Source organism: Elephas maximus, chromosome 4, assembly GCF_024166365.1.
Source record: "Elephas maximus indicus isolate mEleMax1 chromosome 4, mEleMax1 primary haplotype, whole genome shotgun sequence".
Classification (NCBI taxonomy): Eukaryota; Metazoa; Chordata; class Mammalia; order Proboscidea; family Elephantidae; genus Elephas; species Elephas maximus.
In genome coordinates this window covers 111,786,397-111,804,278 of record NC_064822.1, presented here as the reverse complement: position 1 = coordinate 111,804,278, position 17,882 = coordinate 111,786,397, and the positions used below count along the sequence as shown (strand labels likewise).

The window sequence follows — 17,882 nt, the reverse complement described above, 5'->3', positions numbered from 1 at the left end:
GTTTAGTTTTTTGTTTTTTTTGTCACCTAAATATTTTATTTTTTTATTATGTGCTATTTTGGAATAATGTTTAGAAGTCAGTGTCTTGAGAACATGAATTTCCTTGGTTTTCTTTTGTTTATTTATTCAATTAATTCCCCTGAGCCTATTGTAAATAGGGAAGATAAAATATTGGCCATCTTAAATAATATTACTTCTGCAAAATCATATCATCTTGCCCAGCGAGCTTGGGAATACATTTCATTTGTCTTCTTTTCAACTATATATATATATATATTTTAAATGTGCATATATTTTAAATTTCAAATATTAGGATAATACCTCTTTAAGGGACTATAAGTAGGGTAACCAAGAATCACAGATTCTTAAAGAAATTTGTTGTATATATAGAAACAGGTTTATATATGTCCTTCTTTTGAGCACTGGAAAGGAGTTCTTGGTTACAGTGGGTGTTCCAGCTCACAGAGTGAGAGAGCTGAATGCCTCTGGGCCAAGATATCTTGATGAATTGGGGTGCCTCTGGGCATTTGGCAGAGTTAGACTTGCCAGTCCAAGGAGCAGGAAAGCTGAGTGACTTTGGGCCAAGGATTCCTGGTGGAGTGGGGTGCACCTGGGCACTTATCCGCAGAACTAAATAGTTTTGTAACATTTGCCCTAACCAGGCAGAGGCTGAACAGAGGTGCAGAGGGGCTGAGGACCAGAGAGAGGCTTTCCTGCCTGCATGGTTGAGAAGAGGCCGTTTTGATCCAAGAACTGTGTCCTGAGTTGTTTCTGATCCTGAACTATATAACCTGTTGCTTCCCGATTAAATCCCGTAACTGGGAATATTGTCTGTGAGTTCTGTGTAGCCATTGAAATGAACTATCGAACCCAGCAGAGAGGTAGAGAGTGCCGTAGGAAGGATGGCTCTTGTCAGAATTGGTAAAAAGGTTAGAGACTGAAGGTATGTCTGACCTTCACCTCATGAATATCAGTCTTGGCCTGTTAAAGCTAATAAATGATTCTCTCTGTCCCCCTCATGAAGTTAGAGGAGGCCAGATGCCTCTGCCATCTCATTTTGCAAAACTCTCTTGCTTCCCTTGGCCCTTGGGTCCATAAAATGGCAGAAGCCTTTTGTTCAATTTTCCTCAGCATTAAGACTATTTTCCCCTCCTGCACTGTAGGCCATCTGACTGACCTTCATCTTTGTGCCTCTCTGTGGGGAAAATGGAACATTGGGGAGACAACACTTTTCTGTTTTTTGCCCCTTACCTGCACAATAAGCAGTAAATGCATAAAGACTTGATTGTTACTTTGAGTTTTGCTACTTGTCCTAATTGACCGCCTCACTATGGTATCTGACAACTCAACAGCACATATGCTGGTAGGCTTAATTGTTTCCTAGGTTTCTCTGAGGATCTGTTTATATTGCTTCATTCCTTATTTTTCTTCATTCCTTTCTCTCTCTGGTTTTTAGATTATATAATCACTTTTGATGTATCTTCGAGTTCATTGATCCTTTTATCTGCCAGTTCAAAACTACTGCTGAGACTCTCTAGTTAATTTTTCATTTCAATTATTGCAATTTTCAACTCCAGAATTTCTATTTGGTTCTTTTTTTTTTTTCATAATTCTACATCTTTACTGATATTTTATTTTTTTAAACATTCTTATCAGACTTTCTTTAAGCCTTCTGTAGGTATAATTTCCTTTAGTTCTTTGAACATATTTATAACGACTTCTTTGAAGTCTTTGTCAGCTAATACAAAATTTGGCCCTTTTCACAGGCTGTTTCTGTTGTCTGTTGTTATCTTCCACTCAAACCTCAATCATTTGAAGATAAGTATTCTCAATTTATATTCATACTGTGTATGAGTTACACTTTATTCTTTTTTTTTTATAATAACTTTTATTAAGCTTCAAGTGAACGTTTACAAACCCAATCAGTCTGTCACATATAAGTTTACATACATCTCACTCCCTACTCCCACTTACTCTCCCCGTCTTGAGTCAGCCCTTTCAGTCTCTCCTTTCTTGACAATTTTGCCGGCTTCCCTCTCTCTCTATCCTCCCATCCCCCCTCCAGACAAGAGTTGCCAACACAATCTCAAGTGTACACCTGATATAATTAGCTCACTCTTCATCAGCGTCTCTCTCCCACCCGCTGACCAGTCCCTTTCATGTCTGATGAGTTGTCTTCAGGGATGGTTCCTGTCCTGTGTCAACAGAAGGTCTGGAGAGCATGACCGCCGGGATTCCTCCAGTCTCAGTCAGACCATTAAGTTTGGTCTTCTTATGAGAATTTGGGGTCTGCATCCCACTGCTCTCCTGCTCCCTCAGGGGTCCTCTGCTGAGCTCCCTGTCAGGGCAGTCATCGATTGTGGCCGGGCACCAACTAGTTCTTCTGGTCTCAGGATGATGTAGGTCTCTGGTTCATGTGGCCCTTTCTGTCTCTTGGGCTCTTAGTTGTCATGTGGGCTTGGTGTTCTTCATTTTCCTTTGCTCCAGGTGGGTTGAGACCAATTGCTGCATCTTAGATGGCTGCTTGTTAGCATTTAAGACCCCAGACGCCACATTTCAAAGTGGGATGCAGAATGATTTCATAATAGAATTATTTTGCCAATTGACTTAGAAGTCCCCGCAAACCATGTTCCCCAGACCCCCGCGCTTGCTCCGCTGAGCTCTGAAGCATTCATTTTATCCCGGAAACTTCTTTGCTTTTGGTCCAGTCCAATTGAGCTGACCTTCCATGTATTGAGTGTTGTCTTTCCCTTCACCTAAAGCAGTTCTTATCTACTGATTAATCAATAAAAAAACCCTCTCCCACCCTCCCTCCCTCCCCCCCTCGTAACCACAAAAGTATGTGTTCTTCTCAGGTTTACTATTTCTCAAGATCTTATAATAGTGGTCTTATACAGTATTTGTCCTTTTGCCTCTGACTCATTTCGCTCAGCATAATGCCTTCCAGGTTCCTCCATGTTATGAAATGTTTCAGAGATTCGTCACTGTTCTTTATCGATGCGTAGTATTCCATTGTGTGAATATACCACAATTTATTTACCCATTCATCCGTTGATGGACACCTTGGTTGCTTCCAACTTTTTGCTATTGTAAACAGAGCTGCAATAAACATGGGTGTGCATATATCTGTTTGTATGAAGGCTCTTGTATCTCTAGGGTATATTCCGAGGAGTGGGATTTCTGGGTTGTATGGTAGTTCTATTTCTAACTGTTTAAGATAACGCCAGATAGATTTCCAAAGTGGTTGTACCATTTTACATTCCCACCAGCAGTGTATGAGAGTTCCAATCTCTCCGCAGCCTCTCCAACATTTATTATTTTGTGTTTTTTGGATTAATGCCAGCCTTGCTGGTGTGAGATGGAATCTCATCGTAGTTTTAATTTGCATTTCTCTAATGGCTAATGATCGAGAGCATTTTCTCATGTATCTGTTGGCTGCCTGAATATCTTCTTTAGAGAAATGTGTGTTCATATCCTTTGCCCACTTCTTGATTGGGTTGTTTGTCTTTTTGTGGTTGAGTTTTGACAGAGTCATGTAGATTTTAGAGATCAGGCGCTGGTCTGAGATGTCATAGCTGAATATTCTTTCCCAGTCTGTAGGTGGTCTTTTTACTCTTTTGGTGAAGTCTTTAGATGAGCATAGGTGTTTGATTTTTAGGAGCTCCCAGTTATCGGGTTTCTCTTCATCATTTTTGGTAATGTTTTGTATTCTGTTTATACCTTGTATTAGGGCTCCTAGGGTTGTCCCAATTTTTTCTTCCATGATCTTTATCGTTTTAGTCTTTATGTTTAGGTCTTTGATCCACTTGGAGTTACTTTTTGTGCATGGTGTGAGGTATGGGTCCTGTTTCATTTTTTTGCAAATGGATATCCAGTTATGCCAGCACCATTTGTTAAAAAGGCTGTCTTTTCCCCAGTTAATTGACACTGGTCCTTTGTCAAATATCAGCTGCTCATACGTGGATGGATCTATGTCTGGGTTCTCAATTCTGTTCCATTGGTCTATGTGTCTGTTGTTGTACCAATACCAGGCTGTTTTGACTACTGTGGCTGTATAATAGGTTCTGAAGTCAGGTAAGGTGAGGCCTCCCACTTTCTTCTTCTTTTTCAGTAGTGCTTTGCTTATCCGGGACTTCTTTCCCTTCCATATGAAATTGGTGATTTGTTTCTCTATCCCCTTAAAATATGACATTGGAATTTGGATCGGAAGTGCGTTAAATGTATAGATGGCTTTTGGTAGAATAGACATTTTTACTATGTTAAGTCTTCCTATCCATGAGCAAGGTATGTTTTTCCACTTAAGTATGTCCTTTTGAATTTCTTGTAGTAGAGCTTTGTAGTTTTCTTTGTATAGGTCTTTTACATCCTTGGTAAGATTTATTCCTAAGTATCTTATCTTCTTGGGGGCTACCGTGAATGGTATTGATTTGGTTATTTCCTCTTCGGTGTTCTTTTTGTTGATGTAGAGGAATCCAAGTGATTTTTGTATGTTTATTTTATAACCTGAGACTCTGCCAAACTCTTCTATTAGTTTCAGTAGTTTTCTGGAGGATTCCTTAGGGTTTTCTGTGTATATAATCATGTCATCTGCAAATAGTGATAACTTTACTTCTTCCTTGCCAATCCGGATACCTTTTATTTCTTTGTCTAGCCTGATTGCCCTGGCTAAGACTTCCAACACGATGTTGAATAAGAGCGGTGATAAAGGGCATCCTTGTCTGGTTCCCGTTCTCAAGGGAAATGCTTTCAGGTTCTCTCCATTTAGAGTGATATTGGCTGTTGGCTTTGCATAGATGCCCTTTATTATGTTGAGGAATTTTCCTTCAATTCCTATTTTGGTAAGAGTTTTTATCATAAATGGGTGTTGGACTTTGTCAAATGCCTTTTCTGCATCAATTGATAAGATCATGTGGTTTTTGTCTTTTGTTTTATTTATGTGATGGATTACATTAATGGTTTTTCTGATATTAAACCAGCCTTGCATACCTGGTATAAATCCCACTTGATCAGGGTGAATTATTTTTTTGATGTGTTGTTGGATTCTATTGGCTAGAATTTTGTTGAGGATTTTTGCATCAATGTTCATGAGGGATATAGGTCTATAATTTTCTTTTTTTGTAATGTCTTTACCTGGTTTTGGTATCAGGGAGATGGTGGCTTCATAGAATGAGTTGGGTAGTATTCCGTCATTTTCTATGCTTTGGAATACCTTTAGTAGTAGTGGTGTTAACTCTTCTCTGAAAATTTGGTAGAACTCTGCAGTGAAGCCGTCCGGGCCAGGACTTTTTTTTGTTGGGAGTTTTTTGATTACCGTTTCAATCTCTTTTTTTGTTATGGGTCTATTTAGTTGTTCTGCTTCTGAATGTGTTAGTTTAGGTAGGTAGTGTTTTTCCAGGAATTCATCCATTTCTTCTAGGTTTCCAAATTTGTTAGAGTACAATTTTTCATAATAATCTGAAATGATTCTTTTAATTTCATTTGGTTCTGTTGTGATGTGGTCCTTCTCATTTCTTATTCGGGTTATTTGTTTCCTTTCCTGTATTTCTTTAGTCAGTCTAGCCAATGGTTTATCAATTTTGTTAATTTTTTCAAAGAACCAGCTTTTGGCTTTGTTAATTCTTTCAATTGTTTTTCTGTTCTCTAATTCATTTAGTTCAGCTCTAATTTTTATTATTTGTTTTCTTCTGGTGCCTGATGGATTCTTTTGTTGCTCACTTTCTATTTGTTCAAGTTGTAGGGACAGTTCTCTGATTTTGGCTCTTTCTTCTTTTTGTATGTGTGCATTTATTGATATAAATTGACCTCTGAGCACTGCTTTTGCTGTGTCCCAGAGGTTTTGATAGGAAGTATTTTCATTCTCGTTGCTTTCTATGAATTTCCTTATTCCCTCCTTGATGTCTTCTATAACCCAGTCTTTTTTCAGGAGGGTATTGTTCATTTTCCAAGTATTTGATTTCTTTTCCCTCGTTCTTCTGTTATTGATCTCTAGTTTTATTGCCTTGTGGTCTGAGAAGATGCTTTGTAGTATTTCGATGTTTTGGACTCTGCAAAGGTTTGTTTTATGACCTAATATGTGGTCTATTCTAGAGAATGTTCCATGTGCGCTAGAAAAAAAAGTATATTTTGCAGCAGTTGGGTGGAGAGTTCTGTATAAGTCAATGAGGTCAAGTTGGTTGATTGTTGTAATTAGATCTTCCGTGTCTCTGTTGAGCTTCTTACTGGATGTCCTGTCCTTCTCCGAAAGGGGTGTGTTGAAGTCTCCTACTATAATTGTGGAGGTATCTATCTCGCTTTTCAGTTCTGTTAAAATTTGATTTATATATCTTGCAGCCCTGTCATTGGGTGCGTAAATATTTAATATGGTTATGTCTTCCTGATCAATTGTCCCTTTTATCATTATATAGTGTCCTTCTTTATCCTTTGTGGTGGATTTAAGTCTAAAGTCTATTTTGTCAGAAATTAATATTGCTACTCCTCTTCTTTTTTGCTTATTGTTTGCTTGATATACTTTTTTCCATCCTTTGAGTTTTAGTTTGTTTGTGTCTCTAAGTCTAAGGTGTGTCTCTTGTAGGCAGCATATAGATGGATCGTGTTTCTTTATCCAGTCTGTGACTCTCTGTCTCTTTATTGGTGCATTTAGTCCATTTACATTCAGGGTAATTATAGATAAATAAGTTTTTAGTGCTGTCATTTTGATGCCTTTTTATGTGTGTTGTTGACAATTTCATTTTTCCACATACTTTTTTGTGCTGAGGCGTTTTTCTTAGTAAATTGTGAGATCCTCACTTTCATAGTGTTTGACTTTATGTTAGTTGAGTCGTTACGTTTTTCTTGGTTTTTGTCTTGAGTTATAGAGTTGTTATACCTTTTTGTGGTTACCTCATTATATACCCCTATTTTTCTAAGTAAAAACCTAACTTGTATTGTTCTATATCGCCTTGTATCACTCTCCATATGGAAGTTCAATGCCTCCTGTATTTAGTCCCTCTTTTTGATTATTGTGATCTTTTACCTATTGACTTCCATGATTCCCTGTTATGTGTATTTTTTTTTTAATTAATCTTAATTTGTTTGTTTTTGTGATTTCCCTATTTGAGTTGATATCAGGACGTTCTGTTTTGTGACCTTGTGTTGTGCTGATATCTGATATTATTGGTTCTCTGACCAAACAATATCCTTTAGTATTTCTTGTAGCTTTGGTTTGGTTTTTGCAAATTCTCTAAACTTGTGTTTGTCTGTAAATATCTTAATTTCGCCTTCATATTTCAGAGAGAGTTTTGCTGGATATATGATCCTTGGTTGGCAGTTTTTCTCCTTCAGTGTTCTGTATATGTCGTCCCATTCCCTTCTTGCCTGCATGGTTTCTGCTGAGTAGTCAGAACATATTCTTATTGATTCTCCCTTGAAGGAAACCTTTCTTTTCTCCCTGGCTGCTTTTAAAATTTTCTGTTTATCTTTGGTTTTGGTGAGTTTGATGATAATATGTCTTGGTGTTTTTCTTTTTGGATCAATCTTAAATGGGGTTCGATGAGCATCTTGGATAGATATCCTTTCGTCTTTCATGATGTCAGGGAAGTTTTCTGTCAGAAGTTCTTCAACTATTTTCTCTGTGTTTTCTGTCCCCCCTCCCTGTTCTGGGACTCCAATCACCCGCAGGTTATCCTTCTTGATAGAGTCCCACATAATTCTTAGGGTTTCTTCATTTTTTTTAATTCTTTTATCTGATTTTTTTTCAGCTATGTTGGTGTTGATTCCCTGGTCCTCCAGATGTCCCAGTCTGCATTCTAATTGCTCGAGTCTGCTCCTCTGACTTCCTAGTGTGTTGTCTAATTCTGTTATTTTATTGTTAATCTTTTGGATTTCTACATGTTGGCTCTCTATGGATTCTTGCAACTTATTAATTTTTCCAGTATGTTCTTGAATAATCTTTTTGAGTTCTTCAACAGTTTTATCAGTGTGTTCCTTGGCTTTTTCTGCAGATATCCTAATTTCATTTGTGATATCATTAAGCATTCTGTAAATTAGTTTTTTATATTCTGTATCTGATAATTCCAAAATTGTATCTTCATTTGGGAAAGATTTTGATTCTTTTGTTTGGGGAGTTGGAGAAGCTGTCATGGTCTGCTTCTTTAAGTGGTTTGATATGGATTGTTGTCTCCGAGCCATCACTGGGAAACTAGTTTTTCCAGAAAATCCGCTAAAAAAAAACTGCAGTCAGATCCCTATCAGAGTTCTCCCTCTGGCTCAGGCTATTCAGATGTTAATGAAGCCGCCTGCGTGCAGTCCAAATCCCTGTGGGACGGTTCCCCGGCTCGGATGCTGCTCTTTCTGCTCCAAGATCAGTCACTGCCTCCCGGGGACTTCTCCTAACGGCTGCGTCCCACGCCGCCCGTGGAACCGGCTAGTCCCCCTCCCGGGGTTAGTTCAGGGGGGTGGAGCAGGTCTCTGTGCTTGTGCCGTACCTGACTGGTATGCTGGCTCCAGGCTCTGGAAACAATCGCTGCTTCCCCGTATTAGTTCGTTCTCCGTCTCTAAATCTGTGTTTGTTGTTCAGGGTTCGTAGATTGTTATGTATGTGATCGATTCACTTGTTTTTCCGTGTCTTTGTTGTAAGAGGGATCCGAGGTAGCGTCTGCCTAGTCCGCCATCTTGGCTCCGCCTTCTACACTTTATTCTTGATGTGAGTATTTTCAAATATATAAATACATGTATAGAGAGAAGCCCTGGAGGTGCAGTTGTTAAGCGTTTGGCTGCTAACCGAATGGTTTGCGGTTTGAACTCATCAACCATGCTGTAGGAGAAAGATGTGGCAGTCTGCATTACAGCCATGGAAACCCTATGTGGGCAGTTATACTTTGTCCTACATGGTCACTATGAGTCCCAATCAACTAGGCAACAATGGGATATTATTTATTCTTAAAAATAAAGAAATATATGAAATCAACTTCAAAATTAGAAGATCCGTGTTATGATTTTTTTTCTGAAATTGTATTTCCCTCTACAATTGTGATAGTCTGTAATAATGTATTTACATCTATTTGTTGTTGTTAGGTGTCACTGAGTCAGTCTGACTCATAGCCACCCTAGGTACAACAAAACAAAACACTGCCCAGTCCTGCGCCATCCTCACAATTGTTGTTATGCTTGAGCCCATTGTTGCAGCCACTATGTCAATCCATCTCATTGAGGGTCTTCCTCTTTTTTGCTGACCCTCTACTTTACCAAGCATGATGTCTTTCTCCAGGAATTGATCCCTCCTGATAACATGTCCAAAGCATGTGAGACACAGTCTTGCCATCCTTGCTTCTAAGGATGCATTCTTGTTGTACTCGTTTCAAGACAGATTTATTCATTCTTTTGGCAGTCCATAGTATATTCAATATCCTTCACCAACACCATAATATATATATTTAGCATTGTATTTATTCACTCTGAAATAAACTCGACTTAATGTGCTCATATGTAAAGAATAGTTTTGAGGCACCTTATTAAAAACACATCTCAGGTTTTATACTCACACATATGTCCCTGGGTGGTGCAAATGGTTAAATACTTGATTACTTGCTGAAAGTTTGTAGTTTGAACTCACCCAGAGGAACCTAAGAAGACAGACCTGGCGGTCTGCTTCTGAAAGATCACGACCTTGAAAATCCTGTGGATCAGTTATACTGTCTACACATAGGGTAGCTGAGAGTCAGAAATGACTTGATGGCAGCTAACAACATACTGATATATTGGAAATAATAATGAATTGGAATTGGAAATAAAGGTGAAATTTGAGTAATGCTAGTTATTTAGCTCAACTGATGAAAGGCACCACCAAAGTATGTTAGCTAGAATAGTATATCTCAAAGATTTCACCATTGTTTCATAAATCGTAGTATGATATTTTTATATTAAATAAAAAAATAAGAAAGATAAAATAAGGCAGAAGACTATTAAAGTCTTCTGTCTTATTTTCTTTCTTCTTTTAAATTAATTTCCCTCATATTCTTAAGAATGATCATAGATGATATGAAAATGAATGTCAAAGGATGTTGGTTTATTTTTGCTAGACCTCACATGTTCCAAAATATTCTCAGTCTTCTCCTGGGATGCAGATCTCATAATCGACCAATTAAAAAATGCTTTTCAATGATGTTCTTGTGCATGATTCATTAGTGTCCTGTTACTTCTTATCCCAAAAGTCATTAAGAATTTGTTTGTCTCCAAGTGCATTTCTGAAGCTATACATAGCAAAACACATTAAAGGTGCTAAGCTTACTCTTTTCTTAAGGAAAATAAGAGGAAAGTGGCCCTCTGTGAAATATCAGAAAAGTCTACCAAATAAATAAGTCTAGAATATCTTTTCCATTAATAGCAGCACAGCATTAGTCTAAAGATTTAGTGTTAAAGTCACAGGTAGAACAGTTCAGGATTCATGATTTTGTGCAATGTTGGGACAAATATGAGGAAAATAGTTTGCTAGGTGTTTTGAGATGGAACATCAAGGTCTTTATAAGGGAATCTACAGTTTTGTGGGAGGAGAGGGAAAAAAGTTATTTCTCCATGTAGCATTGACACACTGCTTGTCTTTAGATATGAGAGAATCGAGCACATTATTTTACATTAACTAACTCTAACCATCAATCATTTGAAGATAAGTAAGTAATCTCAATTTATATTCATCTTATGTTTCCACTTCTATCTATTTTACAGCATCGATTATTGTGCACTGGTGTATTTCTTTCTCATATGTGTATATATATATATATACATATCTCAATAGTTAAATCAATAAATGGAATAGTAAAAAAATTTAATGGTGATTTCTAGCAATTAACTGAAATATGGCTTACGGGTTACTCTCCTTAATGTCGATACATGTGTACTTTAGAAACACTTGATGCATATTCCTGATGGGGTGTTTCAGATAGGAACAAACTCCATATAAATTATCTGAGTGCTCATATATAAATTATGTATATGAAGTATTGTATTTTTATGGAAAGTTTCTGTTTCTTTAAAGAGAAAGAAAGTTATGAGTTCAGAGGCTCCATTAATAACTGAATACAGGATGAGAGTGGGTTGAAAAAATTTTGGATATTATTTATATAACTGTTGTTCAATATAAATAAACACCCAGAACACATTACTAGAATGACTTAGCCTCTGACTTTTTACATGAAGCAGGGCAATAAATAAACTAATTAGAGTAGTATTGGCTATCTTCCCAGAAAGGACATTAAGAATTTTCATTGGACAATATTAATTAAGTTTGGATTGATCACTGGTTTCCACTATAAGTCAAAATTTTTGTCCCCTAAGATGCTTAAAAAAAAAAAAATTTTTAAGTTGCTTAATAAGAGTATAATGTTCTCTATATTTTAGCTAAATAATGAAGCATTTAGAAATGTTCGTGTTCAGTCAATACTTTTCTCAAGAAATAAATTTAATAAATGGAAGTAGTGTAAACGTAGAAAAGAATCAGAAAACATTTTCAGAGTAATAAGATGGATATCAAACACAGAAGACACACTGTTAAGAGATAGAGTGGGGGAAAACAGGGGATATGTATATAGAAACCCACTACCATCAAGTTGGCTTTGACTCATAGCCCCCCCTTAAGGTTTCCAAGGCTGTAAATCTATGTAGAAGTAGGCTGCTACATCTTTCTCCTGGGGAGCCACAGGTGGTTTTGAACTGCCAGCTTTTTGGTGAGCAGTCGATTGCTTAAATCACTGCACCACCAGGACTCCTACATATAAAAAGGACTACCGAAAAAATAAATAAAATGTAATCTCATGCAGTTTATGCGAAAATACAACCAGGACAACTATGGGCAGGTATTTATGCTTCTCTACAGACTAACTGATTTTCATTGATTTTACCAGGAAAAACTGTCAAAACTAAACCATTAGAAATGAAAAATAGAACATCACTGACAGATTTTATCCTCTTGGGCCTGACAGATAATCCAGAAGTACAGGTTGTGATTTTCTTCTTTTTATTTCTCACTTATCTACTGAGTGTCACTGGAAACCTAATCATCATTACTCTTACCCTGCTGGATTCCCATCTGAAGACCCCCATGTATTTCTTCCTCAGGAATTTCTCCTTCTTAGAAATTTCATTTACTTCAGTCTGTAATCCTAGATTTTTGGTCAGCATCATAACTGGGGACAAATCTATTTCCTATAATGCTTGTGCAGTTCAGCTATTTTTCTTCATCTTCCTCGGTTCAACTGAGTTTTTCCTCCTAGCTTCTATGTCTTATGATCGATATGTGGCTATCTGCAAACCTCTACATTATACAACTATCATGAGTAGCAAGATCTGCTACCAACTTGTAATCAGCTCTTGGCTGGCTGGTTTCTTGGTTATCTTTCCACCATTGATCATGGGCCTAGAGCTGCATTTCTGTGACTCCAACATCACTGACCACTTCACCTGTGACTCTGCTCCGTTACTGCAGATCTCTTGTACAGACACGAGTACTCTAGAGCTCATGAGCTTTGTTTTAGCTGTGTTTACTCTCTTGTCCACTCCTTCATTAGTAATTCTCTCCTACACTTACATCCTTAGAACAATTCTGAGACTCCCCTCAGCTCCACGAAGAAAAAAGGCCTTCTCAACCTGTTCCTCCCATATGATTGTTGTGTCCATCTCTTATGGAAGCTGCATCTTCACGTATGTGAAAACATCAGCAACAGAAGGAGTTGCTTTGACGAAAGGAGTAGCTATGCTCAATACCTCTGCAGCTCCTATGCTTAACCCATTTATTTATACCCTGAGGAACCAGCAAGTGAAACAAGCATTTAAGGATATTATAAAAAAGGCACTTTCCTCAAAAACATTGATCTGAATGCAGTTGATAACTGAAACACACACAAAGCAGTTTTGACCAGAGAATCAATAAATATTTCACTGTTTAATTTCTTCTGTCTTCTTACTTTCATCTCTTCTCAGAGATACAACTGTTCATTCCATATTGGATTTAATGTTCTTACAAGTCCTCCTTATACTAATATAAGTATGAAATTAATATGGACTGAATTGAAACGTTGTCCTATGGCACAATACAAAGATTGGACTAAAGTCACCTCCTATATTAATTATGTGTTTCAAGTAATATACATTGTGATGATATTAATTGCTGCCTAATTTATTTGAACACAATGTTACTTTTTTGTTATTATATGTGTGTTTATGAATTAATGTGTTTGTATATCAGTGTGTATATATATATTTTTTTACTGTTTAAATGTTTTTTCTTTGAAAGATGCTTAGAAGAAAGTCAGCCATATGGGATACAGGAATAACTGATGTACACAGGGGAAAAAAGACAAGCAGTAAATCAAGAATTAATGTGGAAGAGATGGAGATTACTTTTGACACTGAGCAAGAAATTTAACTCACAATTTACTTATAGTCTATGTAAAATTTCTTTAAAATATATTAAATATCATAATCATAATTTATACTTAGATTTTCTTTTGTCTTTAGAGAAATTTATTCATTGAGTGCTTAAAAAAAAAATAATATAACAAAGTATGCCACTAAAAATAACTTTATGCACGTAGAGCTTTTCGAACCAGACTTATTACTTAAATGAAAGGGCAATGGTATATAATCATGCTTCTATAAAACGTTTGTACAGGAAGCTATAAACATTTGGCTTGGGAGTGATCCTCTCTGGGGACCTTTCTTACAAAGTGTGATTTAGGACTCTCTAAGTGTAAAATGTCCTAGAAAACAATATTTTTCTCTCTTTATCAGTTTTCCCAGTCTATTTTTATAAGTCTCATGCATTGTATTATGTAGGATAATATTGGTTGCCAAATACACATAAAAAATAAAAACAGCTTAAGGAGAAAAAAAAAATTACTAGAGTGATAATTTTAGGAAGACCTTCAAGGTCATCAGAGTTCTGCTTTGGTCAGGAGCCAGAAAGGGGGATTATATATGCCATGGCTTATTCTTGTCCTCAACCTCACTCTTTTATGCTTCCCTGTCTCTCTGTCCCCCACATCATATGTTTGTTTTATTTTTGTTTCCTTCTTCCTTAATAGCAATAGTCTTTTGTCACATGATAAACAGTGCAGCTTCTTAAAGCTTTCAATTCACTCTTTTAAGTTCAAAAGACCTCTGCCACTGAACCTAATAGAAATGCCATTTGGAAGAAGTTGATTGACCCATCTTTGAATAGGTACCAATCGCTAGACCACCTCTTTGATCTGGGAGGATCGGTTATATGATTAGTAGCAGTAGTATGTTGGTTAAGTTTAGGGGTCCTGGAATTAGGCTGCCTCAGTTATACTCTGGCTCTATCACTTACAAGCTTGAAACTTGGGGAAATATTTTGGTTCTCTGGGGTTCAGATTTTTGCATGTAAAGTAGGGACAATAACTGTGCTTAATTCATAGATTTGTTGCAAGATTATATGTAAATTATACATCAAGAACACTGGTGCCCCCTTGGAAAGCACTCAATAATGTCAGCTATTATTGTTGTTATTGTTATAATGGCTACTAATTACTTTTATTCACATAGCCTGGGTAATTTTCATCTTTCCTATGTAGAGAGCCACATTTTTGGCATCAGCATACTGGGGAAGCTGAGTATCTTGGGACAAAAGAATGGCACAGAAAATGGATATCATTATTTTTGGGTGTTACTGTTGTTTATGTTTTTACTTTTAAGTAGATATAAAAATAGATGATAAATCACCCCTTCCCCTAAAATCACCTGTGACAAGTCTACATGCTCTAGACTCCATGTTTTTCTTCAGTAGCTTATACTAAATTGATACTGCTAAAATCTGTCTTTGGTTATTTTATTAATGATTAAACTATAATTACTGCTTTTGCATCAAGTTTATTTATGTATTTATTCCCAAATTCTGTGCTCTCATTATTTATTGATACTCTTCTAGACACTCTGGGAAGATTACTGTCTATTAAGACATTTAGATATTAATTATGTTTGTCCTGTTGTTTAACCATCACCAATATCCATTTCCAAATTTTTCCATCACCCTTAACAGAAACTCAATGTCCCCTAATATTTTTTACGGTATTGAACGTGGTATGTGATCACCTAAATTTTTCTTCTGGATCTGGATGTTTTCAGAAATAGCTTTTTTTTTTTTTTTCCTGTAATTTTCCCTTTTTTTTTTTTTTTTGAGTGTGTTGAACGATTATTATTTTCCATCTCTTTTTTTCATAGGATATATTATTTTATATATATGTATATATATTTTTTTATTTTTCCTATTTGTTAGCCAAATATTTAGAGGTATACACTTGTAACACAGAGTGTTGTATACAGCTCCCATTATATTTCTTATAAATTCCATCATCCCCTTTGCCTGGATATTTAATATTCTGAACTAAATAAATCAATAAAAATAATAAAATTATAAACATGATATATGTATGACATTTTCTTTAAAAGACTTGTGCATGTATGTGTTGCATCTATCAAAATCCAGTAAATCATCCCCACAGCTCATAATACAACAAGTACTTCCTTCACCCTTCCTTTTAAGAATGTGGCCATGTCGCTCTATTGGTGATACTTGATCATGTACAAAAGAATCACTCTACTTAACACATCAGAATATTTCAGAATAGAAAAAATACCTGTGAATATTCTTATTAAAAAGAAAACTGCCTTTGAGTTTGGGGACAAATAATGTGAAAGATTTTGAGTCACTGCTTTCCATTCACAGGTGCACTCAATTTCTCAAGGTGATTCCTTTATTGGTTTGATGCTGTGGATTATTATTGTCACTTTCTTCTTTTCTTATACATGATTATTTTCTATTTACAAATCCACATTACTTTTAGCTGTTGTTGCTTGTTGCTATCTAATCAGCTCTGACTATTGGCAATCCCACAGAACAAAGCATAGACTGGTCTTGTGCCATCTTCACAATCACAATTATTGCATTGATTGATTCCATTGTTGTGACCACTCTTTATTTTGAGTGACTTCTACCCTATGGAGCTCATCTTCCATCACCGTATCAGACAATACTCTGTTTTGATCTATGGGGTTTTGATTGGCTGATTTTCAGAAGTAGATGACCAGGCCGCTCTTCCTAGACAGTCTTAGTCTGGAAGTGTCACTGAAACCTGTCCACCATGGATGACCCTGCTGGTATTTGAAATACGAGGATAGCTTCCACCAGCATAGCAACATGAAAACTATCACAGTATAACAAACTGACAGACAGGTAGTGGTATTTTGTGTTAGTTGGAATATTTCAAAATGTTTGCATGGTTATGAAATTGTTTATTCTATCCATGTGTTTTCTATAATTATGGTGATACAGACTTCCAGGACAATTTTAGCTAGGTTCCTTTTTAAACCTAGAAAGCTCCAGCTTCTCCTACCTAAGTACCTCAATTAACACTATTCCGTCTTTACATCTTCCAAGGGTTACTGAAATATTTTGTCCAATAATAGCCCCATTCCTACTCTCTTCTTCAGTTTAGGTACACTTTACATCATTTGGAAACCCTGGCGGCATAGTGGTTAAGAGCTACAACTGCTAACCAGAAGGTCAGCAGGGTGAATCTGCCAGGTGCTCCTTGGAAACCCTATGAGCAGTTCTACCATTTCCTATATGGTTACTGTGCGTCAGAATTGACTTGACAACAATGGTTGTTTTTTTTTTTTTTTTTTTTTTAACATCATTTACAATATTTGTATGGAGTTATAGAAAAAGTATGCGGTGTATATTTTGTTAAAGGCTCTTGAATTACAATTTCTCCAGAAAATTCCTCCTATGTTTAAGTAGGAATATAATAAAGCAACTTGAATATTTATAGGCATGTGGTGTGATTTCTGGACAGTTTTGATACCATGGGCACAACTAAATTCCCAAGTCTATATTGAGTGAGTGAGATTATAGAGGCCCTGGTCAAGTAGGAGAATAATACAAATGGAAATAATGCACTGCCTGTTTTATAAAGAGGTCCCAAGGAAATCAGTAATTACTAGAGATAAATGTTAAGTGATTAAGTGCTACAGATGCTAACCAAAGGGTCGGCATTTCAAGACTCAACAGCACTGGGTAAAGATGAATGCAAAGACAAGCAGAACAATACTGGAAGAGTCATTCATGTTTTCTGGGGTTAATTCAATAAAGTATAGAATACATATGCTAGCTTCGACAATGAAGAACCAAGCAAGATAATACCTTAGAAACCCTCAAAGTCATTTTCTTCAATCATTCCTTGTGTTTTACAAAACATTTATTTATCTTTCTTAAATTATGAAACCTGTAAAATCTTTCATTTCAAGAGTTTCTCACCTCATTTAAAAATAAGTAATTTTTTACTAAGTAGCCCTGGTGGTTCAATGGTTAAGTACTCAGCAACTAACTGAAATGTTGGCAGTTCAAATTCACCAGTGGCTCGTGAGAGAATGACCTGGTGACTGCTTCTGCAAAGATTACAGCCTAAAAAACCTTACTTAACAGGGTAGTTCTCTGCTGTATCACATGGGGTCAGTCTGTGTCAAATCCATTTGATGGCACCTATCAACAACAAAAACAATTCCTTACTGGCACTTACCACAAACACAAATCATCGACACTTAATAAAATGTCAATAAACACAGCACAAATTGAGAATAAATTTTGGGGGTTGAACCATAGGAAATGTTGCATGGAATTATCAACCCTAATTTAACATTAACGAAAGAAAAAAAATCAATCCCACATCTATGCTCACCATAAACAATGAACCTTCACTAACGCAGTATTTATCAAGGGAAAAACATTTAATTTTGAGTCAGTATGACATTAAGTGGTGTTTTTATTCATTAGACAAATATTTATTAAACATTATTACAGTGTTTAATCTGGAAAAAATAGTCTTGAACATACCAAA

General features: G+C 36.3%; 1 protein-coding gene across 1 annotated transcript; it reads left to right on the top strand.

Moving 5' to 3' along the window:
- Positions 1–11,902: 11,902 nt before the first annotated feature.
- Positions 11,903–12,844, top strand: LOC126075542 (olfactory receptor 6C76-like). The gene has a single exon (XM_049883384.1). It carries the CDS (start codon positions 11,903–11,905, stop codon positions 12,842–12,844), a length of 942 nt encoding a protein of 313 aa, XP_049739341.1.
- The last annotated feature ends 5,038 nt before the right edge of the window (positions 12,845–17,882 follow it).